At 56.0% G+C, this 26,437-nt stretch overlaps 1 protein-coding gene across 11 annotated transcripts in view; it reads right to left on the bottom strand.

Annotated features, from left to right (window-relative positions):
- The window catches only part of TMEM63C (transmembrane protein 63C), a 32,643-nt gene that overhangs the window by 3,005 nt on the left and 3,201 nt on the right, over nucleotides 1-26,437 (bottom strand). For 3 of the 11 annotated variants that reach the window (XM_075503316.1, XM_075503314.1, XM_075503313.1), the window contains exons 2-16: nucleotides 9,300-9,405; nucleotides 8,806-9,026; nucleotides 8,343-8,422; nucleotides 7,124-7,211; nucleotides 4,863-4,900; nucleotides 4,299-4,441; nucleotides 3,936-3,987; nucleotides 3,389-3,497; nucleotides 2,886-2,959; nucleotides 2,700-2,780; nucleotides 2,452-2,572; nucleotides 2,200-2,333; nucleotides 1,840-1,962; nucleotides 1,165-1,318; nucleotides 492-598 (exon numbers count right to left, since the gene is read on the bottom strand). In XM_075503316.1, coding sequence (XP_075359431.1) covers nucleotides 492-598; nucleotides 1,165-1,318; nucleotides 1,840-1,962; nucleotides 2,200-2,333; nucleotides 2,452-2,572; nucleotides 2,700-2,780; nucleotides 2,886-2,959; nucleotides 3,389-3,497; nucleotides 3,936-3,987; nucleotides 4,299-4,441; nucleotides 4,863-4,900; nucleotides 7,124-7,211; nucleotides 8,343-8,422; nucleotides 8,806-9,003 — 1,502 coding nt within the window. In that variant the 5' untranslated portion in view covers nucleotides 9,004-9,026; nucleotides 9,300-9,405. Of the gene's footprint in view, nucleotides 1-491; nucleotides 599-1,164; nucleotides 1,319-1,839; nucleotides 1,963-2,199; nucleotides 2,334-2,451; nucleotides 2,573-2,699; nucleotides 2,781-2,885; nucleotides 2,960-3,388; nucleotides 3,498-3,935; nucleotides 3,988-4,298; nucleotides 4,442-4,862; nucleotides 4,901-7,123; nucleotides 7,212-8,342; nucleotides 8,423-8,805; nucleotides 9,121-9,299; nucleotides 9,406-11,995; nucleotides 12,059-16,728; nucleotides 16,816-23,303; nucleotides 23,378-26,437 lie in introns of those variants that run through there. The other 8 variants (XM_075503322.1, XM_075503321.1, XM_075503317.1 and 5 more) reach the window with 7 other exon arrangements.

The raw sequence follows: 26,437 nt of genomic DNA, 5'->3' as shown, positions 1-26,437 counted from the left end.
GACAATGCTCCTGCAAGGACTCGGCAGACCAGGCACAGGGGTTGGGGCCAGTGGAGGGTCAAGACAGAGAGAGCACATTATAGGAGCTGGGAAGAGCTTCCTCTGCTAGGAGACTTTGAGCATCCTGAACCCGCACCTCCTCCTTGGAGGGCTGGGAGCACGGCTGGGATGTGCCGCCTGAGTCAGCGCCACGGCCCTGCTGCTGCAAGTCCACCATCACACCATCCCTTTCACAAACTTCTTCAGACCCATCTTAAAACCAGCTCCACCTGCCTTTGTCAGCAGTCTGGAAGCATTCAGGGCTATGGCAAGGAAATGTCTCCTTCGGGAATGGACCTGGGGCTCTTTCCATGGAGGGCAACACCCATGGGGCTTTGTGGGGGGTCTGCCGCGCCACTGCCTGCCTCCCTGGAGGCTGGGTCCCACGAGTGCTACCGAGGTTCCTCCCATCTACCGCGGCCCTGGGGGAGCGCAGGGGCCAGCCCTGTTACCTCGTCCAGTGCGACTCAAAGAACGCTGAGTAGTAGACGAGGAAGGGCAGGAAGACGGAGAAGGCCCAGAGCAGCAGCGTGGGGAAGAACTGGGTGATGATGGGGTTCTGCAGGAGGAGAAATGCCAGACACCCTCTCAGGAGCCTGCCGGAGCTCAGCCATGCTGGAGGCAGCTCCCTGGTTCCCCTGGCGCAGGATGGCGCGTGCAATGGGCAGGCTGGGTCATCCCCTCCCTGAGCAGGGGCGTTTGTTTCAGGAGATACGAGCTTGAGGCCAGCCAAAGGCACCACGGGCACGCTCTAAGCCCCAGTGCCCGCCCAACAGCTCCCAGGTCAATGAGCAGGAAGGAGATGTGCTGCTGGCAGCTCCTAACATCCCCTGGAGCTCTTCCCACACCTCTCCCCTTGCATGGATACCAACTTGCCCTCCCCCATGGACACCAGCACCAAAGCTCCGGTTTGCAAAGGTGGCCCAGGGCTCTGCCACTGGAAACACATCAAGAATGGGATGGATGACAAGCAGGGGCATGACCACTCCTTGCCTCTCATCAACGCTCATCCCAGTGATGGCTTGTCTTCTTGGGCAAGTGTACAGCCAGTGCCCTCCCCCTGTCACGGACAAGCCTGGAAATGGAGACCCTTTGGGAAAGCTGGCATGGGGCCCCAGGGACTACCTTGAGGCTCTCCACAGGCTGTGTGACATTGAACATGTCCATGGTGTTGACAATGATGGCTGGCGTGGTGAGGAAGAAGAGGAGGACGAAGAGGCAGATATTAAGGAGGATGAATCTCACCCACCAAGATGTGCCACGGACTGATAAATTCTCCCTGTGAGAGGAAAGCACGACTCGGACATGGTGCGGAGGAAAAGCTACATATGCTGGGTCTCCTAGCCTGGCTCCCCAATGCTCTGCCTCCTGCTGCCCACACCGACCATCCTGGCAGCCCCTGCTCTGAGTTCAACCTCTCCCCCCTCCCTGTGCTGCTGCACTGACACCTGCAGAGCCCCCATGACCAGAGTATGACTGCAGCGGGGGGGTGCGTGCCACCAGGAGGCTTTGGAGTCAGGCTGCAGAAATCAGAGCCTGGCAATCACCCCAAACCTTGCCTGGCCAAGCCCTGCCACCCGTGGGGTGATCACCCCCCCGTTACCCCTGGTGACTTCTGCTATGGCCACAGGAGGGATTGTCAGCCCCTGCCACCCTGAGAAGGCACCCTATAGGTGTAGGTGCAGGTTCCCTACAGCTATATGGGTTCCCTGTAACTATGGATAGGGGCTCCCTATAGCTATGGGTATGAGTTCCCCCCAGCTGCTCGCCCTCCCTCCCTCTCCCACCACAGAGGTTCACCAGATGATATCGCTGGGTGCAGGGGCATAGCGAACACCCCAGTGGTGTGACTTGACCACGGTGGTGACAGAGGACTGCTGGGGCTGCTTGCGGCAGCGGATGTGGCTGTAGTCCTTCAAAATCCTGCAGGAGGAGGGAGCCAGGGGTTGGGTCCAGACCAAGGGCTCCGGACTCCCCCCCGGCTTCTCTTGAGACCTCTCCTGCAGCCCCAGCAGAGTGGCCATCTCTGCAGGTGGCAGAAGCACAGCGGAGACAGACCCATCGCCTGGCTTTGGCCAGAGAAGCTGGCAAGGTGCAACAGCGGCGGTGGCCACCAGGCTGGGGGACGTGCCTGTGCTGGCATGTCCGAGGGGCACTCACACAGCTGTCATCCGCTCGTCCTGGAAGGTGACAAAGGCCATGTCAAGCCGCTTGAGCGTGATGCGGTTGCGCTCGGCATTGAACTCATCCGTGAGCTTCTCCTCCAGCTCCCCGTAGTACTGCTCGGCATCCACCTGCGGGAGCAGCCGGGGCTCTGCCACACTTGCCGGGCTGCGGCATGGGCGAGCTGCCATGCTCTGCCCTGCCCACAGTGGGGAAGTGCTGCCTGCAGCCCTGCCCGCACCCACCTACCTGCTCAAAGCCACAGAAGCGGCAGCAGAAGATGCGGGCGCAGGGATGGGTTTTGATCATGATCTTCCCCTCTTTCTGCGCCTTAGTGGTGAAGTAAAGCCGCCCCTTCATTGCCTTGCGCCTGCCGGGAAGCCAATAGGGACGAGGGTCATTTGGGGAGCAGCAGACAGACAGACTGGGTCCCTCAACATGCTGGGCAGGAGCAGTACACCCACCCGCAGAGGCAGTGGGGACCTGCACACACTCACCTCTCCGCATCCAGCTTCATCAGCTTGCGCACGTCGAAGCAGAACTGGACGTTGGTGACGGTGCAGCTGGGATAAGCCTCACTGTGGGCACAGGGACACGGTGGCACCAGGAGCCAGGGGATGGGGACAGCCCCTGCCACCTGCCTGCCAGCTGCCCTGGCGAGGCTGCAGCACACCGCTACTCACTGGAAATGCTTGATGATAAGGGAAGGGTCTGTGATCTCTTTTGGGATGTGGGTAACCATCAGTGTCCGGGCAACCTGGGGGAGGAGAAGGGGCAGAAGGGGTGGGTGGGTGGGGGTCCGCGGGCCGTTTCGTTGCCACCCTGCTTGCCCAGCAGCCAGGAAGGCAGAGGTGAGCCAGGGCACCGACTGCCACCCCAGAGGCTGGTCAGCACAGACTCAACACCTGCTCCCAGACCCCAGGGCCCAGCCAGATGCTGCCACCTCCCAGACAGACACATACAGCAGAGCTTCAATCTCAAGAGACAAGGCAGCAGGAGAGAGAGATTTGCCTCCGGGCTGCCAGGCTTTCTCCAGAAGTTGGAGAAAACCAGCCTTATCTTTCCCTGCCTGCCCAGTCCCAGTTTCTAAAGCTCTCCCTGCCTACTGGGACCACCCTTTCTGCAAAGCACAAATTTGTCCATTAGTGCTGAACAAGGCAAGGCTGGAGGAAGGGTGGTTGCTCACCTTCTCGTTCTCTCTGTATTCAAGGTGGACAGAGTGGTGAGCCATGCAGAGGATGGTGAGGATGAAATAGATGAGGGCAAAGATGCTGTGCAGCCACAGGAGACGGTCCCTGGAGGAGGGGAAGAGGGGATCAGCAAGCACTGCAGCGGGCTGTGGCACGCAGACCAGCCTGGCGCCCAGTGCCTCGCCCACAGCCACCCCCACCACCCAGCGGGACCTCCCCAAGCCAGCTGCTGGACCCCCACCCCAGGGACGAGAGGGGCAGCATCCAGGGCGTTGGCGGAGACACTGCAGAAATGAGGCCACCCAGAACCCCCGAGAGCACCTCTGCCGGCAGCGGGGTGCAGCGAGCAGTGCCAGGCAGGCTGCCCACTGCAACGGTGCTCGTGCGCAGTGCAGACAGACACGGGGCTACTGCGAGCAGCATGCTGCTCACGTGGACCCATCCCCGTCCCGGGACTGCGGTGAGCGCTGTGCCTGGGCACTCCCAGCAGTGCCTGCTGCTGCAGCAGCACCCACAGCCCCCCCGGACACGGCAGCCACCTACTGCGTTGGGATGTTGGCGATGGTTGTCCGGCCGAAGTGGGTGGGATTGTGTCCTGCAGGGGAAGAGAAGCAGGAGATTACGGGAACCCAGTACAGTGTGTGTGACCATGCTTGCAGGGTTAGTAGCTCTGGTCTTTGCTCCCTCCTTTTCCACCTCACAGGTCCTTGCCAAGCCCCCACCACCCTGAAGCTCCCTGCCTCTTGCGTTCCTCTGTCACACAGCTGATGGTGGGTTCCTGCTCAGACGGGGGCTCCTGACAGAGGGGTCTTTCTGCCCTCTGTCCACAGGGCAGAGTGCTCAGCCCGAGGATGGGGAAGCTTGTGCCATGCTCCTGAGCCATCCCGCAACTGGGGAAGCACCTACCCAGGAGGTCCCCCGAGAAGTTGACGGGCAGGATGACAGCCACGGAGAGCACACAGACCAGCATCAGCAGGACCAGGAGGTGCCGCTGGAAGGAGAGGTAGGTGGTGGCGTCGATCCCACACTTGCTCTGAATCTCCTCGTCCCTGGGGGAGAGGCGGGTGGGGGTGAGCGCTGGTGGTGCCTCCCCACCACCTCCCACCCTGGGGACCCTGGCTGCTCCAGCTTCACACAACCCGTGCCAACTCATGGCATCCTGCCTGAGGCATGTGGGATTTGGGCATAGAGGGAATGGGGGACGCAAGCAGCCCTCAGGCTGCCATCGCACTACAGGACCAGCTCCTACCAGAAGAGGTTGAAGCCTGTTCCTTTGGGACAGGAGCCAGGGGCCAGGAAGAAACACAGAGGTGAGCCCTCTGCTCTCTCTCCCAGGGGGATGTTTTAGGTGGGCTCTCCTCAGCTGCAGGTCCCAGCAGCTCTGGGTGATGTGTGACCACCTATGGGCACCGGCTCCCCAGGGGCGGGCAGTGGTGGGGCACGGCTGCAATGCCGAGGACACACACTTACTTCATCTGGTAGATAGAAATGAGCCAGGAGCAGAATCCCTGGAAGGGAAGAGAGTCAGGATGAGCCAGGGGTGACACCCCCACCTTCCCAGCGAGGAGCCGGGACACAGCACGCACTGGAGATGTATGTGGAGATGGTGTGGTGCCTGGGGCCAGGCAGCGCCCAGGGCAGCTCGGCGATGCTCAGCCCAGCAGCTTGCGTGCAGTGGTGGCCAAAGGCAGCTGCCTCGGGAGGAATGGGAAACACGGGCCATGTCTGTAACACAGGCTCCTGGCTTCCAGCAGCTCCCTCCTCTGTGCCTTCCCTGACAGTCCCTAACATGCAATGTGCTTTTTTGACCACTACTGAGCACTGAGCCAGCACTGCTGTAGAACGATATATGACAACGCCAAGATCTTGTGTAACAGCTCATTCCCTGTCACTGCATATGCAATATTACAATTTTTCTCTCCTGTGCATTATGTTACGTTTTACCAACGCTGGAGTTCATGCAAGTTCAAGGTCCCTCTGCAGTCTTCCCTGTCATGGCTATACCGAATAACACTCAGCCATCGGGCCCCTCCTCTTCATCTCCTTTCTGGAGGGTTTGCTGACCTTGGATGGGAGGGATCCCAGGCAGCTCCCTGTAGAATTCCCTTAGCCTGCCCCATGAGAGCTGGCAGCTTCTTCCTCCTCTCCATTCCCCAGCTTTACCCAAGCCAGGACCTTCCCTCCTACCCCACAGCTCAGCTTCATCTGATCGACTGCAGCGGGAGGCTTTGGAGGTGCAGGCATCCCCACACGCCTGACAGCTCTGTGGGGGCCGGACACCTCCTTAGCACAGCTGGGCTGACTCCCCTCCTATGCCCTGCTCCAGGGCTCTGCTCTGGAAAACCATGGCTGGGAGGTTGTCCATGCAGACCCCAAGCTCCCTGGGCTGTAATTTCTTGGGTTTTTCCAGAAACCCTCCTGAAAAAACAGCATTTATCAGCTGATTCCCAGCTCTCTAGGATGCCCATGTGCAGGAGAGAGGTCACACGCTGCAGTCAATAGCCTGGCTATTCATCTTGGGGTGAGTGAGAAGTCCCATGCCTGCTCCTGGGAATTTGTGATGGTAACAGGAATTTGTCAGGCTGCTTTTATTGCAACCTCATCCTCCAACTCTGCTGTTGGAGGGATGCTCTGGTGCTTCCCCACAGAGAAGGGCTCCCGGGCAGGAATTTGGTCGAGCTCCTCCTCACTGGATACAGGCAACAAAACTTAATTTATCTCTCCTGCCACATTCTTGCCTTCTCCAGCAAGCATTTTCTAGATTCACCACCTATCGGCCCTACAAACCCTCTGGCAGGTTTCCTGTTCCTGATGTGTGAAGAAAAATCCAGTACTTGCTTTTATGCTCTCTACAAATTTCTCCTCAAACTCCTCTTCCCCCCTCCTCCCTTAGTGTATTTTACATATAACCTGGCAGAGTTCAGATTTTCCTCATTTGGGAACAGCTTGACTTTTAAAAGGATGTCTTCTTACATCTAATAATCTCCCTTAATCTGCTCTTTAGCCATGCCGGCATTCCCTGGGGTCTTTCTCACTTATTTTTCGATGAGCAATATACATTAGCCCAGAGCATCCAGTACCGAGCCTTTAAACAGGCCTCCTGCCACCTGCAAGGATTTTGCTTCTTTACTTTTCCTGCCTAGGTTTTTTTTTAAGAAGTTCTGTCATTTTTTCATAGTCACACCAGTGACTGATTTTTGTGCTTTTGTTGCCAAAAAAGAGAAAGAAACAGACAGAAAAATGTGTCGGTCCATGCTCGTTTCCAGCAAAACCTGGTTTGTGCCTGGTGTGGTAGAAGGAAAGAAAAGATGGCCTTAAAGCCCCCACAGCCCACCATGCCGGCAGAGGTGGAGGTGTCATCCAGGGGACTCTGTCCTGCCGGGGCCAGAAAGGTTCCTGCGGGTGCACAAAGCAAGGCTCTGGCCACGCATCCGACTAGGTCCCCGCAGCCAGCAGGGACAGCCACGCAGCTGGGAGATGCTCTCCCTGGCAGGAGCATCCCCTCTGAGCTGCTGTTCAAGGTAGATGCCTCAAACCAAGCCAGGACAAAAAAACCCCCCAGCTTTCCCAGGAATACCCCGCTGCTAAAGGGTGTTAAGCAGGAAACCCCACACTGGAGGATTTAATTTCTCCCATTTAACTTCTGACCTGGGTTTCCCATGAAGAGCAGGGTGGGCTGGGCCAGGACGAGCCCAGCCTGGGCTCCCACTGCCACGGCCGCCAGCACTCACCACGTCCTTGTTGTCAACGTCCAGGGGGCTGCTCTCCGATGGGGACTTCTCCTTCTCACTCTGCTCTCCGTAGAAAAGCGACGTCAAACTTTGCAGTGAGGGGAGGAGCAGAGGGGTGAGGCAGGAGAGAAGCAGCAGATGGGAGACGATGAGCACCCTTGGAGAAGCTTCTCCTAGGAGAGCAGCCCGGGAAATGCCTCCCCCCTCCCCGCATCCTGCACTAGGGCTGGACCAGCGACTGCCGCTGGGCTTGGGGCAGGGGCCGCACTCGCTGCCTCTGCACCGATGAGTCCCTGGGGCTTCTCTGTGGCCCTGGCCCACAGCAAGGTGGCTGGTGGAGAACTGGCCTTAGCTCCAGGACAAGAGCCTGCTGAACTGGATTTTTATATTCCACTGGTTTCAGCCCTCAAATGGCATTACAGTAAACAAAATGTAATCAGTGCTTGAATTTTAAGTCTTGATTTCCCTTTTGATCTCCCCAGTGAAGGGAAACATTGCCTGTCCATTGCCAGACTCAGATTCAGAGCCCGAGCCCAAGAGGAGCTGGAGAGGGCAGAAGGCAGGAGAGGGGCTTTTACAACATTTTCTCCCGTGGGTTGCCCAGCCTTGCAGAGACTCCTCCTGTCTGCACTGCCTGCACAAAGAAAGATGCTCTACTGCCTGGGGTGAACCATGCTCTGGCAGCCAGACAGCTGTGGGCAGCACAGCCCACCTGGAAATCTGGTCCGGGCTCTGCTTTCACCAGGATACTGGTATTTTGGTGGGGGATTCTGCACCTAGCCCAAAGGATGGGCCAGGCAAGCTGCCCTGCTGACATGAGGAACAGTGTTATTGCTGCGTGTCTGCCTCTGCCTCCTCCGCTGGCCAGCCCTGCTCATCCTGAGAGAGCGGCAGGGGGAGAGGCGGCGTCTCAGTCCCCACCCGAAAGCAGCTCTTGGGCCTCTGTCTTCCCAGGACTGTGCCCTCCCTGGCACCGAGAGCACCCTCACCAGATGGTGCCTGCAAGAGGGAATCAAAGCTGGCTTGGGCTTGCCCTCTCCCTGCCGCAGACAGTGCCTGTGCCTCCATGGGCAAGGGCAGCCAGGCCATTCCTAGTGGGAAGGAGGGACAGGAACATCTGCTGGGCTTCTCCATGGGCCACCCCACAGCACTGGCCCTCCTGCCAGCCCTCTTGGAGGGGCTGGAGCCATCACCCATGGTGGCCTTGCGTCCTGCTCACCTATCATTGTCCATCAGCAGTGCCAGGCGCCCATAGTCCCAAGCCGCTTTCCGAAGGCAGGAGAAGACCAGGAGGAGAAGCTGGAAGAAGAGGGAAGAGGGAGAGGTGAAGGGTTTTGCCACAGGGTCTCACCCCGTGGGGTCTCCCCACATCCCTCCTTTCTGTTTTCCCACTCATGAGCCCAAGCTCATGCAAAACTCTTGCCTCAAGCCAAACTGCTCCTGCTCCATGATCTCACCACTGCTGCCCAAGTGCCACCTGCTGCCCACCATGATGTGGGCAAAGCTCTTGGTCCCCTGCACTCACACCTATTCCCCTAAACAGCCAGGCACTCCGGCATGCACATTGCACACACATGTGGCTGTCAGCACACCCATAACACACTTGTGCTAACAGCCAGTCTCTGACACCCCAGCCGGGGGCTGTGGTGCCCGTGGACATGGCACCCCCCTGGCCTCCTCACCAGCCAGAGGATGAAGTTGATGGCGAGCACAGTGGGCACGCCACCGAACGGCAGCCCCTCCAGGACGGTGCTGCGGGAGCGGGCGCTGAAGCATTGCTCCTCCGTGCTGTTCACCAGGGTGTCCAGGAAACTCAGCACATCCAGCGAGGTGGGGCCGGCACCGTCAGGCGCTGGCTCCACCGAGTACATGCTCTCCATCGGTGCCGTCGTGGGGCCTCACCCTGCAACACAGGGGCAGGGGTGCGGATGGAGAAGCCTTCACTTGAAAAGGGGCCGTGGCTCTTCCAGGTCCTCCAGCGAGGTCTGAGGAGTTCACTAAGGGCAGGGAGGGGAGAGGACTGGCTGGTGACCTTGGAGCTTCCCCAGTCCCAGTCTCTCCCAGGGAGGGGCTGTGGGACACAGGGCAAGGGGTTTTGCTGAAGAAACCTCACAGCTACCTCATACCCTTTCCCCACCCCATTAAACCCCATGCTATTTGGTTGTCTCCGTCATACCTGAGACAGGTCTCTTACCACCTCTGCCCCTCAGTCCTGGAAGCTGGGTTGAGTCATGGTGCCGTCAACAGGCAGGAACAAGAAGCCAAAGCATTTGCTTGAGTTTCTGAGAATAAGAGCAATGATGATGTTAACAACCGGGCTGCTGGGGCTGTGCTTGCTTCACTCTCTGCAGCCAGATACCTACTGCTTGTGGAACACCCCCCAGCCCTCCCTTCTCCTCCAGCATCACGGTCAGTGTGACTCAGGAGTTGTGGGACCTCCCTTCTGTCTTTCCATCAGAGCAGGATTGCTCCTTCCAAGATATCTTGAAGCCTTCAGAAGAATCAGTCTCTCAAAACCCTAAATGCCAAGGTTCCCCCCATTTCCCCAGGAGCTGATACCGCATGCTACAGCCCTCACTGGTAGGGAGCACTTACAGGCCATTAATGGCCAAGACTGTGACATGTTTCCAAAACCTTTCCTATGGCTTTAAGTAGGAGAGGATTCTCTCCAAACCTGCGGCGCCTGGGACCCCTGGGAACAAGCACCCTACAGCAGCCAGCATGAACCAGCACGGCTGTCACTCATGGGGATGCCACCGACCTGCGTGCCAGGACAGTGCTGCATGGCCATTGCATTCCCTAGAACTACAGGAGGAGAAGGAACCAGCACAGCGAACGCTAACAAGCACGGGGTAGGGACAGGGCCAGAGTCTCTCCTCCTCGCATGCCTGCCATGTCTCCATGACTTGGAGCCCCTGCCAGCACCTTCAGCCAGCTGCTCCTGGGCCTGGAGAGCTGCATAGCCTTCTGGGGAGGACAGCTCTGACTGTGGCGAGACAAACCACGTCGCCGGGGTGAGAGGCACCCTAGGACAGTGGAGGGTCTTCAGGGTGTTCTTAGGATGGTCCCTTAACAGGTCATTGGGGTATTTTCAAAATGGCAACCAGGTTGGGTCCCTAATGTCTCTTCCAAAAAGGCCCCGAGGTAGGATGTCTACTACTTTTTAGGTAGATAAACCAGAGGGCTGAAGATCCCGCTTAGGGGAAGACTGAGGTTACCGGGGTGGAGGGGAACGGACGGACAAGGAAACTTTGTTTTTGGAGGCCTTGAGCAACCAAACGTAATTTTGAAGTTGGCCTGGTCCTGAGCACGGGCTTTTATCAGCTGACCTCCAAGGGGTCCCATCCAACCTCAGTTATTCTACATCCCTATTCTCAGGGACTTGTGCTCCTCACAAGAACATCTTCTGGCCTGCCTGAAGTTTATAAGGAGTTACATGAGTGCCTTGCCCCATAGACATGCTGAGCACAGTATATTGTGGCCTGTGCAAAGGCCACATGAAACCTCATCGTGCTCATTAACATGTACTCCTGTGAGCTTTGTATTCAAGCCACTGGGCATTCATTCATCTCCTTCCTTTCTATATTCCAGCCACAACTGGGGCCCTGCTGCAGCCCCTGCAGTCACCCAGCCACAGCTGATCCCTGCTGCAGGATGCTCACAGCCCACACGGACAGGACAGAGGAAGAGGAGCAGGAGCCACGGTCTGATTAAGCAATGGAGGAGGACGCAAACAAAGACAGCCGGCGCCTCCAGGGACCTGGAGATGCAAAGGGTTTATGGTGTTTTTTTTTCCCCGTCAAGACCAAACAGGATCAACTCTGCTTCAATACCAAAGGAAACCTGATTGAGAAGTCCTTGGGGAACACAGAGAGAGCACGCACAAAATGCCTCGGCTTAGAAAGGGGATCTTCCTGAGCTCTACACGGATTTGCTTTTGTTGGGAAACATTTACTTCTGCTGCGTCAGTGTCACAGATGGGAGACTACAGCAGCACGTGGTTTTATGTGCACTGCTGTAGCCTCAGCCTCTCTCTCTTAGACCATGCAGCTTCCTGCTTGAGGAAATCAGTCCTGTCCTAAAGCTCCTGAGGAGCCCAGGCACCCCCACTCCATGGCTGAGCAGAGCGGGCAAGACAGGGGTGCTGGGGCAGGAGCTGACACAGATTACATGCCTGAGACACCGACTCTCTTTGACCTCCCCATCTGGGGAAAGGAAAGACTGAGGAAGAGGGAGGCTTGTAAACACAGAGTTGACCCTCCCCCCTCCCAAAAAAAAGGCGCTGACAGCCTGACAAATGCAATCAGGTGGACACCAGGGATTCCCAAGGGATTCTCAACCCAAGCTTTTGAGAGGGTTGAAGAGCTTAAGAACTAGTCTCGGTGCCTGCAGTTTCCAAATTAAACACAGTGAGATGGTGACTTGCTATTTTCTTCACTTCCGAAGCCTATATTCCAGCCCAGAGAAAAATCTCCACTGGAATCCAAAGAGCGGCTGGGATGCTTAGACCAAGGCTATGAGCCCAGCAGAGCCTGAGGCTCACCCCACTCCAGGGTTAGGCTGGAATCTGGCTGCTTGCATAGATGCCTCAAAGGGATGTCAGAAGCTGCTGAACTACAGGCATCAAGTTCCCCAGGACATGCAGACCCATGGCAGTCCCCCTTACTGTGCGTATGGTGCAGTGCCACGTGGGGCATGGGCTTCAGTGTCTGCTACAGATCTGCCCATGCTACCTACAGCATCTTCAGTTCTCCTTGGAGGTCCCTAGCCATATACGTATTGATCTGGCTAGTCCATGGTGTCTGGAGACATCATAGCCCAAGCTGGGATGGCTGACCACTAGTGTGGCTCCCAAAAGAACTGCCAGGTCACCTGATATATGCTGGTGCTGCTCCAAAGGGCATCCCAGTAGACTTGGGGCTGAAGTACCACCCCTGCAGCCAGATGTGAAGTGAGGGATGGGCTGGCAAAGCCTCCTTGTAGTGCCCTCACTCATGGCCTGCCTCCCGGCCGGGGCTGGGACTTCCATACTTCAAGGCCCAGCATGGCCCCATTGGGATAACACCCCTGAAGAGGGAAATCCAACAAGGGGAGACCTGTGCGAAACGAGTGGGCCACTGTGACAAGCGGCAGCCATTTGCTCTGGCCCGCCTGCTTCCCGCTTGCCGTCAGGCAGCTGTGGAACCACCGGGGCTACCGGGGCCTCCATCTGGGGTCAGCCCTTTCCTATGGAGATGCTCTCAATCTGTTCTCCCCGTGTGCATGTCTCCCTCCCGCTCCTCCTCCTGTAAGCAGTAGAGTCATTGCCATCTGGCATTTTCAGCTGCTAAATAATTCACTGCCTTTTTGTTAACAAGGAGAGTGTGTCTCTGACCCAGGGAGGTGTTGGACCTTCAAGCAAATAAACAAGGAGACTCTTAGCAACCTCCAAGTCCCTTCTCTGCCACCACCACTCCACCACACAGTAGTAAGATCCTGCAGCTTGTTTCTAGGCACCATGTTCACGCTTGTAGGAGGAACATCCTGCCACAGGATGGCGGGGTGAGGGGGATTGTCTCAGGGATCAGTATGGGTTGTCTTTCCCTATCAAGTCCTTGTTGCTGCCCCCTTCCCCCAGTAGCAGGTATTTTGCTCCTGGTGGCCAAAAGCAATGGGTTCCTCCTGGAGATGGTGCTAGCATCTCATACTCCAAGCTCTCCTGTCCACAAACCTCCCAAACGCAAGCCTTCACCCACCCAGCCAAACTGGTTCCTGTCTCTCCACCCAGCACTGCACAGAGAAATTTCAGGAGCAAAAGAGCCCTGAAGCCACCGGTCCAGCTCTGTCCCCTCTCTCTTAGGTGCCTCCAACCCCGCTGCCCGAAGGAGCCATCATGTTTTGCTCAGTCCTGTAACACAGCCCTTGCAGCGTATCACAGCTCCTATGAAGCTGATCTCAAGCTCATTCTCCTGCCTTTTCCCTAGTCCCTTCACCCACAGATACCCATGGAAACCCACCTCCAAATACCCAAACCGGTACTTTTCTAGACCGTTTGTTCCAGCTAATCTCACCTTTTATGGTGCTGCTCTTAGAAAAGCTTATGCAAATTATATAGCTGCAGCGTTACCATTAAAATAACCATTGGGAACAACCAGCTAAAAGTAAATCATGTAAATGTTCTAGGAACAGCACATGCAGCAGAAACAGCGAGAGGAGATTTCTGCTCACGTGCTCCAAGAACAGCTTGAACTCAGACCTGTAGGACATGTTCAACCTCCCTCCAACTGGAGGAGATACCTCACTTGGTATACAGAGTGAGAGATCACACAGACACAGTAGGTCAGTCTTAAAGTCACTGTTAAAACACCTAAGCTAAATTTTCACACCAAACGTATAAGATAATTCAGTATTTTGCAATACTCTGGTGACAGCATTCTGCGATCGTATCTTAAAGGTCCAAGCGAACCCCACAGCACCACCAGACCAGATCCTATTCCCAGCTATACCACTGTCATTGTGCTTTTCCCAATTTTAATGGCCAGAGGAGGAAATATTGCTGTGAATAACAGAGCTAGGTGGGAGCCTTCGCCTCCAGAAGGTGTTGGGAGAGCTTCCTGTTAGCTGTGTATGAGGCAGTGCCTCCAGATGCCAACCACAGACAGGCGTCCCTCGGAGCAGCCGCTGTCTTGGAGGAGCAACAGCGACGGGCAAGTCAAGAAACACAGGAGTGGGGAGGGTTGCAGCTGGGAAAATGAAGCAATAGCATAGAGGCAGAAATCACAATATATGGTCTACCCAATCTAGGTCTTACGTAGAGGAAAGCTGGTAAAATAGGGTCAGAAAACGCGCAGAGTACTAGAGAAAGGCAATCCTTCTTTCTCCTCTTTGCAGTGGCTGTGAACGGACAGTGAATGTATAAGATTTGCCATTGAAAGTGATTTGCTGGGTAATTTCTATGAAGCATTTCCAGTGCGTAAGGTTTGCCTTGAATATTCAGTGCCGTTTGTTTTGTTGATACACCAGCATATGCTTCTCTCTGGTTGGGTGGGCACTAATCCAGAGAATCAGATTTCCAATTGAAAATAAGGCATTTCTTTTATGCGAATGCAATTTTTCAAAGTTCGTCTTTCCCTTGAAGCACCCTGCCAGCAAACTCATTTGCTAGGGGATTCACGGACAGCTGGAGTAGCAAAACACCAAAACAAAGTCTTGGGAGCGCTCAGATGACTAAGCCAGGCTCCTCGGCATGCCTGCGCTCATCCAGCCTCGGCGTCCTGCTCCAGCAGGAGGGCATTACTCATTTCAGCTGGCAGATGGGCAGCCGGGGTGCAGGGCTGCTGATGGAGCTGCCCATGGCCACGCAAAGCCAGCAGAAAAGCCAGGGTGAGGAGCCAGGCCATGTCTCCTAGAAAGCAAGCATCCCTGCTACCTGACTGCCTCTGCGTCCTTCTTCCTTTGCAAGGAGATGTGGCCAGGCTGCAGGAGGGGAAAACGAGGGCCGCCATCATGGGAAGGTCAGGTTCGTGCCCTGGTGTGCCCAGGGCCAGGCAGGGAGGTGAACCTCTGGTGTCCCACCTTGCGGGACTGCAGTGACTGACCTTGCGGGACTGCAGTGACCGGGGCGGCCAGGAAACCCGAGCCACTGCCACTGACTCAGCACAACTAACGATCTGGGGTTGGGAAAAGGCTTATCAAGACCCTGTGCTGAGCTGAGCACACACCCCGGCAGAGGCAGTTTTGGCACCAGAGGGCACAGTGACCTCTCCTGTCCCTGTAGCTCGGTGCGTGGGAGAACAGGCACACCACAGGCCACATCCATCCCAGAAGGGGACGAGGACAGAGAGGATGGGACCACAGACATGGCCCTCCAAAACCCCATGTGGGTCCAAGGCGTTCCTTCCTGGCTCTCCCTTTGCCCTTCTCTCTTAGAGTTACAGCCTCGAGGTCCAAAAAGCAAAGAGGGGGTGGGCTGCCAGCGGCCTATGGGGATGAGCGGGTGCAGGGCAGCAGCATCCCTGGGCAGGGCTCTTCACACCACCTTCAGCATCTTCAGGGCAGATGCCTGCACAGGAGACCAGCCCTGCTGTGACAGCACCCACCCCCCTGGGGCCGTGTTCCACAGACCCACGGACAGTGGAGCCAGACACCACCAGGGAGCCAAGGCGCTGGATGCAGAGAGGTTGGTAGCACAAACGCTGACACTGGTGTGAATGCTGTGCCCACACCCTGCTAAGGCTACAGCACAGACAACCCACCAGCAGAAGACCCCCATCCCATCACCAGCAGGACGGCAGCTGCCTCACACGGGACATACACCCGCCTGTCGTGGTAGCCTGCTGGAAACAAGACATATCTTCCAAACAAGGAGGACCACACCATGAGCGGCAACCTGGCCAGCAGGCTACAGAGGCTGGGGTCAGTAAGGTTTGGAGGCAAAGGACCACCCTGCAGCAACTGGTGACTCCTAACGGGTATAAGACACCTGCTCAAAGACTAGCTTTGTCATTGCCAATCAAGACATGATTGCCTAGAGGGGTCAGGAGGACTCGACAGCTGGCGTCCCTTGTCCCCATACCACTCACAAGTGACCCTGGGCATATGCGTCTGGGTGCTTGTGAGGATGGGGGGTATGAGTGTGGGAGCAAGTGGGATCAATGAGAAAACGAGGGTGAGAGCATGGCTGAGTAAAATAAACCTGCATAAAGATAGTGTAAATAAACATCACCTTCCCTGCCCATAAGCTCTGGCACTGCTTTCCCCTTGAGGGGCACAAACGCCCACCAGGCTCACTGCCAGCCAGGGCAGGATGGTGGGGGAAGCGGCTGGCCCGCGAGCCCACCCAGGTCCAGGGGATGCAAACACCACGGTGAGCCCCTCCCGGTACCCCCACTCCCATCTCCAAATGCTTCGTGTGTGACTCGTGGCCCCCTGGGAGCTTCCTGCAGAAAGGGACAGCACGGAGGCACAGGGACCCACGGCCAGGGACCACGTGGGCAGAACGGTAAGGGAAGAGGCGTCTGTTCCTGGGACAGAAAATGCATGTCCTCCCCGCTCCCCTCTCCTCACCCACCGCTCCCAAACTGCCCCATCAACACTATGTGACCCACCAGGAGGGAGGGATCGCGACCCTGTTTTGGGGAGCCAAGCAAGTTTTTCTGCTCTCAGGAGCGGCAGGTTGCCACCACCTTTGGGAAACCCTGCGCAGGGTCACGCTGCCCCAAGGTAAAAAACCCGAGACTCACCTTAAACCAACACAGCATTTGAGAGTAAAACCCTCCCCTGCCACGTCCCCCTGCGGTCGCTGCGGCATCACCCCCAGCTCCCTGCCCTCCCCTTCTTCCCTGGCACTGCCCTGCAGTCCCAGGGCTGGCCGCGTTTTGGTGCTGGGACAGACTAAGCTCCATGTATGAGGTTTTTGGACGAGAAGGCGTCCCAGCCCCTGGCCTCCAGCGGGCCTCTCTGCAGGACAACGTTTGTGGCCTTCCTCTGCGGAGGAAGCCACACGCACAAGCCCCTTCTCCCCGAGGGATGCTGCAGACCAGGCAGGGCAGCACTGACTCGCTGCAGCACTCCTCATCATGACAATGAAGTCAAACCTCAGGCAACCAAGAGCAAACGGTGCTTACAGTGAGATCTACAGCTGGGGAGGTTTGCTTGGGCCGGTGCGTGGGAAACGCCGTGCACAGAGCAGCTCTTCTCCAGCGCCTCCTCCGCGCGAGTGCGAGCCAGCGGCTACTGGAGCCGGCGCACGGCAATTGGGAAGGAAGAACCGGAGAGGAGTTTATTTGTTCCACCCCCAGCCCTTTTCGCCACATTTGACTAAGCTGCCACTGCAGGATGGCTCTAACCTGTGTTTGTTTTATATTTCAATATCCTGCTGTGCACACATCGTGCTTAGCCCCTCACACCGTGCTTTGTGTGCGCAAGGCACTGAACAAACATGAGCTAATTGGGCTGCAAGCTCCCCAGGGCAGGGGTCTGACGCTCATTCTGTGTCCTGCACCCTTGTCCTCTGATAACGCTTAAATCAATGCTCTTCAGCACAAAGGATTACCCAGGCCAGGCCCAAGTGCAGAGCAGGGAGCTGCCAGGCTGCTGGTGGGTGATGGCTGGAAGCAGAGAGCCAGGAAAGGGATCTTATAAGAAAGATGGGGACACACTTTTTAGTAGGGCCTGTAGCGACAGGGCAAGGGGTAATGGTTTTAAATGAAAAGAGGGTAGATTCAGACTAGATATAAGGAAGAATTTTTTTACGATGAGGGTGTTGAAACACTGGAACAGGTTGCCCAGAGAGGTGGTAGAGGCCCCATCCCTGGAAACATTCAAGGTCAGGTTGGACGGGCTCTGAGCAACCTGATCTAGTTGAAGATGTCCCTGCTCATTGCAGGGGGGTTGGACTAGGTGACCTTTAAAGATCCCTTCCAACCCAAACTATTCTATGACTCTATGAAAAAGCTGGGGCTGACTGCAGGGGACAGAGGTTGCTCGCAGGTGGGAAAGGGGCAGGGAGTCATCCCGGGGCTCTTGGTTACCATACACATATGTGCACACACATGCATTCAGGAAAACCGTATTTCAGGAAAACAGTAAAGACACCCCCTGGCACCACCAGGTCCCCGCTCCGAGCTGGGATGCTGAAGGCTGCTTGCAGTCCCCAGAGCAACCCCCATGTCTGCAATTAATTAACGATGATACGCGCAGATGAGGACAACTCCCAGCCCCTGCTGCCCGTGTGACTGAGGGCAGGCAGCCCTAGGGAAGGGCTTGGGCTTCCCCGCAAAGGGTGCCCCTGGGTTGTTTATTGCCTGCCAACTCCAAGACCGCGGCATGCTGTGCCCATGCGCAGCCAGCCCGGCACCAGCAGCTCCCATTTGGCATCAAAGTCCAAGGAAGGCACCTCTCAGCAAGGCTGCGGCAGCAGTGGGACGTCGGGCATTTACAGGCAGATTGCTTCTTCCTCCACCCAGGTAACCGTGCTCAAACAGAGGAGGATTTTAAGGCCTGTGAGAAGCAAAGTGCCACCTCCGCTGGGAAAAACACTCCCTCGTGGAAACCTATATGAAACCAGGAGCAGCCGTGCTGTGGTCGGGGCCCAGCCCGAGGCTGTCATTGTGGGTCATGGGCATCTCTCACAGTGCCACAAGGCGCCAGTGGTCCCTGGAGATGGGGGAAAAGGCAAGATGGAGATAAGGCAAAAGGGAGCTCTTTCCTCCCCCACTCCCTTCTGCTGTTTGGGGAGTGGGGAGCTGTGGGAGGTGGAGAGGAGAGTGGGAGGTTTATCTGCTGCCTTTTATAAAGCCACCTGCTGCAGAGAGACTGCCAGCCACCGGAGCGGCCAGCACAGCTACAGCCGTCACCTGTGAGTGGAGGGAACCCCACCCCAGGGCAGCAGCAAGGAGAAGACTGGCAAGGAGAGGACTTGGGCTGTGCATGAGAGGGATGCAGACCAGGAAGCCCAATACCGCACTACTTGGACCAGGCAACTCTGGTGGCTTTGCACTCTGGTGTCCTGTCTGGCCAGGATGGCATGGCACACTTGGGGATGGCACGGACCTCACTGCTGAGCTGGTGGAGAAAGCAGGAGCATTTCAAGTCCCCTGTGCAGTTGCTCTCAGCTGCTGAGCTCCAGCCAGCCCTCCTTGTGGCTGATGCCCGCAAGCCTGCTGTGCTATGGGCGGCGAGTGCAGGCGTATGGTGGGCTAGCAGGGGTCTGGCACCCATGCTGCTGGGCCCAGCTCTGCTCCACTCCAGCCCACTGCTGCCTGATAGGGACCTGGGGGCACCCTGCTACCGAGCACCCTCATCCCACAGCCTCCCAGGGGCCACTATAAGGTGGGCAGCATCATGCGTGTCCCATTGATCCCCTCCTCCTCGGGCAACCTGCGAACCTCCCTCCACACTGCTCTGGGGGAGGCCTTGGCGTCTGGCTGCTGCCAGCCTCCCTCCTTCGCTCCTCCCCAGCTTCGAGCAGCCACAACGTCCCCCGCAGCTGATTCTGCTGCAGGAGCAAAGAAAACACTCCTGCCCTGCCCAGCTCCCCTCTCTGCAAGCATAAAAGCTTCTTCCTGAGAGCAGTGGGTTATAACACTATATATATACAAACATGCACACACACAGAAAATATGATTTTAGAGCATTTGCAGAGCTAGAACACTTTCCACCGCCTGTGCTCGGTGGCAGAAGCAGAGAGTGAGGTTTGGGCTGCAGCAGCAGCCCACGAGCACACCACTTGCCAATCCTGGCCCCGACGAGGCTTTCCTCCCACTGCTGCCCAGCTTCCAAGCGGATTTGGGTAACACCAGCCGACCGGGATGAATTACGCCACCCTGGAAGCGTGGGAGCTGGCAGCTCAGCGAAGGCTCCGGCTCCGGTGGGTTACACAAGCGGGGATGGCCCTGGCAGTGGCTGTGCTAGCCGCACCCAGCCGTGCCAGAGGGATTAGCTCTCAGCATCCCAGTTCGACTCAATAGCGCGTCAAAGGGAAGGGAAGCCTTTGATGGTGAACGCAGGGGCCTGCAAAGGGAGGACAAGGAGAGAAGGTGCTCCCCAAGGCCTGGCTCAGCCACCTCCATCCCCTGGGGATGCATCCATAGGGGACCCGCCAAATTGCCACCTCCCCCCCAGTGTGCAAGCAAATTTGGTCCTTGAAAAGGAGGAGGGAAGAGACTGAACCCATCTCACAGTCTCAACACCAGATTGCACTGCCTTTGCCCGGGCCATGGGCCAGCCACCTGCCCTCCCACCAAATCCTGCCCCCGCGCCGGGCCAGCCCAGCGCTGCTTTTGCTGGGGCAGCGCAGGAGGCACGCAGTTGGTCTCCCCCAGTCGCTGGGGCACACATCCAGCCGCCTCTGCAGCCCACGCAGCCTTCGGGGGAGATCAGAGGAAAGCTGCTGCTGCCGCTGCTGCTGCTGCTGCTGCTGCTGCTGCGGCTGGGAAGGGAGGCGGCTCTCCCAGGCGCATACAGAGCTGCAGACATGCGGCTCTGCAAGGCACCCACTATTCCAGCCTCCTCCCAGCACGAGGGGTGCTCCTGTGTGCCGACAAGACAGCTCGTCCCCATCACTCCCGCCCCCCCCAGGGGATTCCTCTCACCCAAGCACAGCCCCAGCCACGTACCCACCACGGGGCAGAGCAGAGCATGGCAGAGCAGACAGCTCCTCACACCCACCAGCCCGCTTTCCTCTCCTCCATGGAGAGGACCTAGGGAGTTGAATGACCCTGGAGCATCAGAGATAAGAGGGAAATCACAGAGCTGTTGGGATGGGCACATCGGTGCATCCCAAGCCAGCAGGAGCAGGGACAAGATGCATGGCAAGGACTGGGGTTCAGGATCCGCCCTGACACACACCTACCGCAGGTGGGTGTCCCAGCACATGGGGTAAGTGGGGCACAGACAGACAGCATGCAGCTTCTGCTGTGCCAGCGCCATGGGCTGGCACTGCCCACACCCACCTTGCTGCCTTCCCATCCCGCTCCAGCCGTGCCCACCAGCCAGCAGCTGCCCATGGCCACCACAAGGGGTGTCGGGAGTGACGGAAGTGATGGAGGAAAACACAAGAAACGTTTTTTTTCCCTTCGGGCAGAGAAAGAATTGTCACATCTGGGATGCACAGCAGCCAGGCTGGGAAAGGGGCAAGGCATCTGGAGGACAGAAGCCATGGGCCCGTGTGCCGGGAGGCACAGCATCGCCCAGAGGACGTGGTGAGACAGATGGCAGATTTGGCAGCAGTGTGGTCATGGAGCGACCTGCAAGCTCTTCCTGCTGCAAGGGCAGGCAACATGACACTGCATAGGGGCTGTCAGCCCAGCCTGGCAGGTTTAGAGGGGGTTCGCATCCTTTCAAACATGCCAGATCCAACAGCCAGCATGAGAGACGCTCCATGGGCAAGTCAGCCTTGGATAAAAGCTACCTGGGATCAGGGCAAAAATGGGAAAAAAGATCAGGACGGCAAGTTTTAGGGGCAGGGAGGCAGAGAGATTGTCCCTGGTTTCTCTGCACAAGCCTGCCTTCCCCGCATGCAGGGCCACGCAGCCAGGTTGGTGCTCGGGGAAAGGCTGGCAGCCCCTGCACCACTCTGCCCGCCCGCCGGCAGCGCGGGGTCCCCAGGCAGCCGCCCCCTGCCCTCCACAGCATCACCGCTCATGTGGAAGAGAAAAGGAAAGGAAAGTAAACATGAGGCGCTGCAGCAGATGGCTGCAAAAGGAGCCTCCCCCAGCCTGTGCCCCCTTGTCCTTCCAGGGTGCTTTGGGCACAGCAGTGCCGGCACCAGGAATACAGATGCCCAAAGAGATTCAGGGGCCCAGGCAAGGAGCAGTGTCCCAGCAACAGCTACTGCAAGGCTCTCCACAGCCCAGCAGCCATTGAGGCCCTGCCACAATTAGCAGGGATCAGACAGGCTCTCTGTCCATTTTGGGAGAGATGCTCAGGGGCGCAGCAATGATACGGAGGGGTTTTCACTGGCTGGGTGTCCTGGCCCAGCCCCAGCCCAGGCTCCTGCTTTCCACCTGGCTTCGGATATGCTGTTCTCCCTGCTTGCATCCCCACTCAGTACATCTCAAACCTGCCACCATGAACGCTGCTCTTGCCTGGCTGGGCTGGCCCTGTGGCGAGCACCCCAAGATCCCGTACTTGCCTCTGCGGTACCAGCAAGGCATTTACTAAACGAGCGAGGGTCTCCACCTCCTCATTCACTATGTGGTTGATGTAAGGGGCAGTCCGGCACACACTGTGCTCCATAGCTGCCGTCCCTGCTCTGGGAAGCATCTCCCCAACTGGAAACACAAAGAGCCTCCAGCCAGCTTGAGAAAACCCAAGGTAAGAGTGCACAAGACCTCAGCACAGCCGCTGCCTCCCAGCCTAGCTCCCTGTAGCAATCAGTGCTTCCAGTAAAGCATGGGCACATCCCGCCCTGAAACACCACTCTGCTTCACCAGTGCCAGTGCCACACCTGCACCTACTAGAGACAAAAAGCTGAAAGCTGTGCAGCTGCAGACACCGCAGAGGCTACAGCTCATCCCGACATCCCTGTGCTGACCGCAGCCCCGGGAGGGCGAGCAGAGCTCTGCACAGGCAGCCAAACTGCCCAGAGCAGCGGAGATCAATATTTAAGTGATGCTGAATCCCGTGCTGTTGCCTCTTCCCTGGGGATAGGACAGCCTGCAGGACACACCGCTCTCCAAATCCTGCCCACCTGCCTTCCATGCTTCCTCCTGGTGGCACAGCTCCATCACAGGGCACATGGACATCAGGCTGGAGGGAGGGGACCAAAAAAGGACCAAAAGCCAGGTGTGAGGAGCCAAAGGAGAGCACTGGGAAGGCTCTTGCTAATGCTCACCACGGCACAGAGAGACCCTGCGCTACATGAGCTGCAGGACCAGACCGAACCCAAGAGCAGGCTCCAGCGATGACGCTGGTGCTGCGCAGAGCACCAGGCTGGCCATGCACATGGGCATGGCCGCAAAGCCCAGCTACCCGGACTAGCTCTGTTCAATGAGGGAGCGAGATACTATCCTGCTGGCACAACCGCTCTCCCCGCTTCCCACCTCTCGACCACGGCGAGCTCCAGGGAACGGAGCGCTTTCCCCAGTGCGTTCAGGGAGCAGGCAGCCAGACCGCAGCACCAAGAGCAGGACTGGACCAAAGCTCAGCAGGTCTCATCACACACCTGCGCACCCCTTCTCCTGCCCCGGGGGCTGTGACACCCACAAGCACTGCTCCCAGCTCAGACTTTAAAGGCTACGGAAGTACGGAAACTTATCCTGCCCCGAGGATATTTTCCGGCACATTCAAACCACCACAAAAAATCCCAAGCCCAAAGAAACGTACAGTGCAATCCTCTCTCTGCTGAAACCAACTGCAACATGCCTCTCACGAGGGCCAGAAATTCACCTCCTCCATCTAGATGGAAAGAAACCCCTTTGACATTTGACTCCGTGCAGGGGCTGTCTGAGCTGGCCCCTCAGACGTAGCTGCTGGGATGAAGGAATCCTGAAACCTAATGATTACCTGGAACACAGGTAAAGCTGTAGTTGTGATGATACATACCCAAGACAAGGCTCAGGGCATGGTCACTGTTTCTGTAAGTCCAGTTACTAGAGTATTGTATAGCTAGGTTTATCCAGCCCACTGTGCAGTATATCAGAGGACTATATTTGCAGAAACATCCATCCCCTGACTTTCCTGCAATGACTGAACTAACCTGAAAGTCTTTAAAATGTGCCGTTCTCAGGAGGTGGCCCAGCCACTGCAGCTATTATTAGCAGTATTCACTTTGTTGGGGTTTTTTTGTTTGTTTCTGAACAAGGAAGAATTTGATGACATTTCATGGAAGAAAACACAAGAAATTAAAAACTCAGATGAAACAAAATTAAACTTGATGAAAACCTCCCAACAGAAAAATCCAAAGAAACTGCCTGATGAGAAGATTAGCAGCAGTGTAATAAGAAAGGAAAAAGCAATAAAGAGGACTTGGAACCAGAACAAATAAAAGAATTATGACTTTTGGAAACATATACCTGACTTAAAAGTGATCAGATTTTGTCTGAACCAAAAACTTTTAAAATTAAAAGACAGCCAATTTAAAACTGGAAGTTCTAACAACCTACATGCTAAGACCTCACATCACCCTTATCAGTGAAAAAGAAGTCAGTAGAAATTCATGAAGTATGTCCTTGTTGCCAGATCCGCTCAGTGGCTGAGCACCTGGAGCTAAAGCCTGATGAACTGCAAAGGTGGCTCTGACAGCAGCGACCTTTTTGAAAGCAGAGGAAAAAAAAAGTCTCAATTAATTTAGTACACTGATTAGTTTAGTCAAAGTTCAGAAAATTAATGCAGGTTAACGCAGGAGAGCCTGGTTCCCTTTCCAAGCCCAATGAAGATGAAGTGTGAGAGGATAATCTCTACTAGTTCCGAATTCTTAAAAGCCAGAAATAATCAGGTTATATCACTGGTTATATTTTACATCTCCTATAATAAAATTCTGTTCCTATAATATAGTATTATAGTAATACAATATAGTATTGTTAAATTCATTACATATACAAATAATGCTTTCATAAACTTATTCTTTTTCTTTTGTGGACCCATACATTTAAAGCAGTTTTATTTAACCAACTAGAAACCATTTTTTAAATGCCTGCTTTCTGCATTTTGAACTGGATTTCATTTTCCACTGAAATACAGCTGAACCAAATTTATAACAAATAATGAAGTGATAGCTAATAAAGAAATGTGTCACCATTTTCTAATGCAAGAAATATAGACATTAAGAATCTAAATAACCGTATGTTACACTGTAAACCCACTCACTTAAGCACGGTGCAGCCTCCTGCTCAGCCCTAAGTACCACAACATACTCGTCACTGAGAATCAACTTGTCCTTAGGAAAAGAGCAGAGTGTACAAACCCAGCAAGTTTAAAACTAGGTACTTAGGTCGTGGCTTTCTGATCATTAATTTAAATCGTGACTTTAATCCATCCATCCTACTCAGCAGCAGGTCAAGAGCCAAACAAGGTGCAGATCAAACTTATTCTGAAGTCTATGAAGTTTGGTTCATTTTTCTGCCATTTTTGCCATTTTACTTCCCTTCCATGAAGTTCTGCCATCTGTGACCTCTCCCTGAGAAAAGCAGCCCAGAAACACAAGGAATGGTGCATGTCCCCAGTCTGGAGCCTGCAAGCCCTGGGAGTCTCTGACTGGTGTAGAGACCTCCAGACTGCTGCTTGCAGGTTCAGGGGAGCTAGGCAAACCTCCAAACTTCTGGGCATTTTTCTAATGCTGCCTTGGGGATTATCCCATGGTGACCAAATTTGTCAGAAGATAGGACAAATAATCAGAGAAATTTTGAGGCTGAAGGGAGATTGTCTAGTCCAGCCTCCCTTCTCAAAGCAGGGTCAGCTAGAGGAGGTTGCTCGGGGCCATATCCAGGCAGATTTTGAACATCTCTAAGGATGGAGACTCTGCTCCAAGACAGAGCCACGCTGAGAAGACCATCCCAACCTGCTGTTGCAATCAGGTCCTCCAGCCAGGTGGGTCCCAAGCCCCAGGCTACTGGGGGCCGTCCCAGTGCCAGCTGCGATCCTAGCTGCGCTGGTGCCCTGTGGTCCATGGTCGGCCACTTCCAAGCCTCGCGAGTCACCCCTCAGCTTGCCAGCCCTCATGCGACGTCTCAGCACCTGCGCCACTTCCCTGGCGTATCATCCTAGTGGGGATCATCTTGCTGCACGGGTAGCGCAGCAAGGGGACTTCTCTGGCTGGGTCACCTTGGCTTGGCCAACACAGGGTCCCTAGGCCTCACCTCAGGGTGCCATGGGCTCACTTTGGGCCACAGCTGGGAGCTGCTCCCCAGCTATCCTTCCAAACCTGAGGTTTGCCCTAACTCCCATACCTCTACCATCTCTGAATTTCTGTCTCCCCTACCCCATCCAACATAGGACATCAAGGGGCTCGTCCCGATCTCCATCACCTCCTGCCCCAGCTGCCTTCTACCACCAGCTCCCAGCTAACAATAAAGTGCTCCCCGGCGGAGCAGCGCCAGAGCCCCTTCCTCTCTCTGTTAAGAGGAACTCAAAATTACATGATGACATATTTTTCCACTTCTCACAGCTTGCCTTTTAGCACTTGGGGGTGCAGTGGAGCTTGGCTCGTTCAGATCCTGCCTTCCTCTCAGCTCACCCACAATCTGCAGACACAAGATGTTGGTGCTGGGGGTAGGGGAATCAGGTCATCCAAAGCTTTCACATGCTCCCACTGAACAGGAGCACTGAGCCTCTCTGCTCTGGTACTCCATTTTAAACACATCTTTATTTGAGATCAAAGTACGACAGCATAGAAGCCCTTCCTTGGTCAAAATGGTACCCACAGCTTCTCATGGGGACTCTGCTGGGAACTGCACAACTGATCCCGGTGTTGAAGTGCTTCCGTACTGTGGCGTTCATGCTCCCCAGAGGCCGGGCAACATTACAGTAATTTCAATTAGGAAGGCGATTTCTCAGCCAAAGAGGTTTTCTCTGCAGCCCTTAGCATGGCTGCAGCTCTTATGCCAACACAGCCATCCACTAAGAGAGGGCTGTAGCGGGACAGGCAAGGCAGGACAGCGCTGGGGCTTAGGTAACCATCCAGATGAGTCATAAAAAGCGAACCTGGTGAGGAGGCGTGAGATCAGGTGGTGGCTGAACCGCCAGAGAGGTGAGGGTGAGCAGGGACCGGGGCAGCGGGCTGGGAGAGGGGAGCCCATGCCCCCCGCCAGGCTACTCCACCCCACCTCCCCCTGCCTCTGCAGAGAGGCCCTGCGGGACCTGCCGTGCCCAGTCTCACCCATTAACCAGCAACAA

The sequence above is a fragment of the Mycteria americana genome, chromosome 5, assembly GCF_035582795.1.
Source record: "Mycteria americana isolate JAX WOST 10 ecotype Jacksonville Zoo and Gardens chromosome 5, USCA_MyAme_1.0, whole genome shotgun sequence".
NCBI lineage: Eukaryota > Metazoa > Chordata > Aves > Ciconiiformes > Ciconiidae > Mycteria > Mycteria americana.
This window is presented reverse-complemented; position numbering and strand designations above follow the sequence as displayed.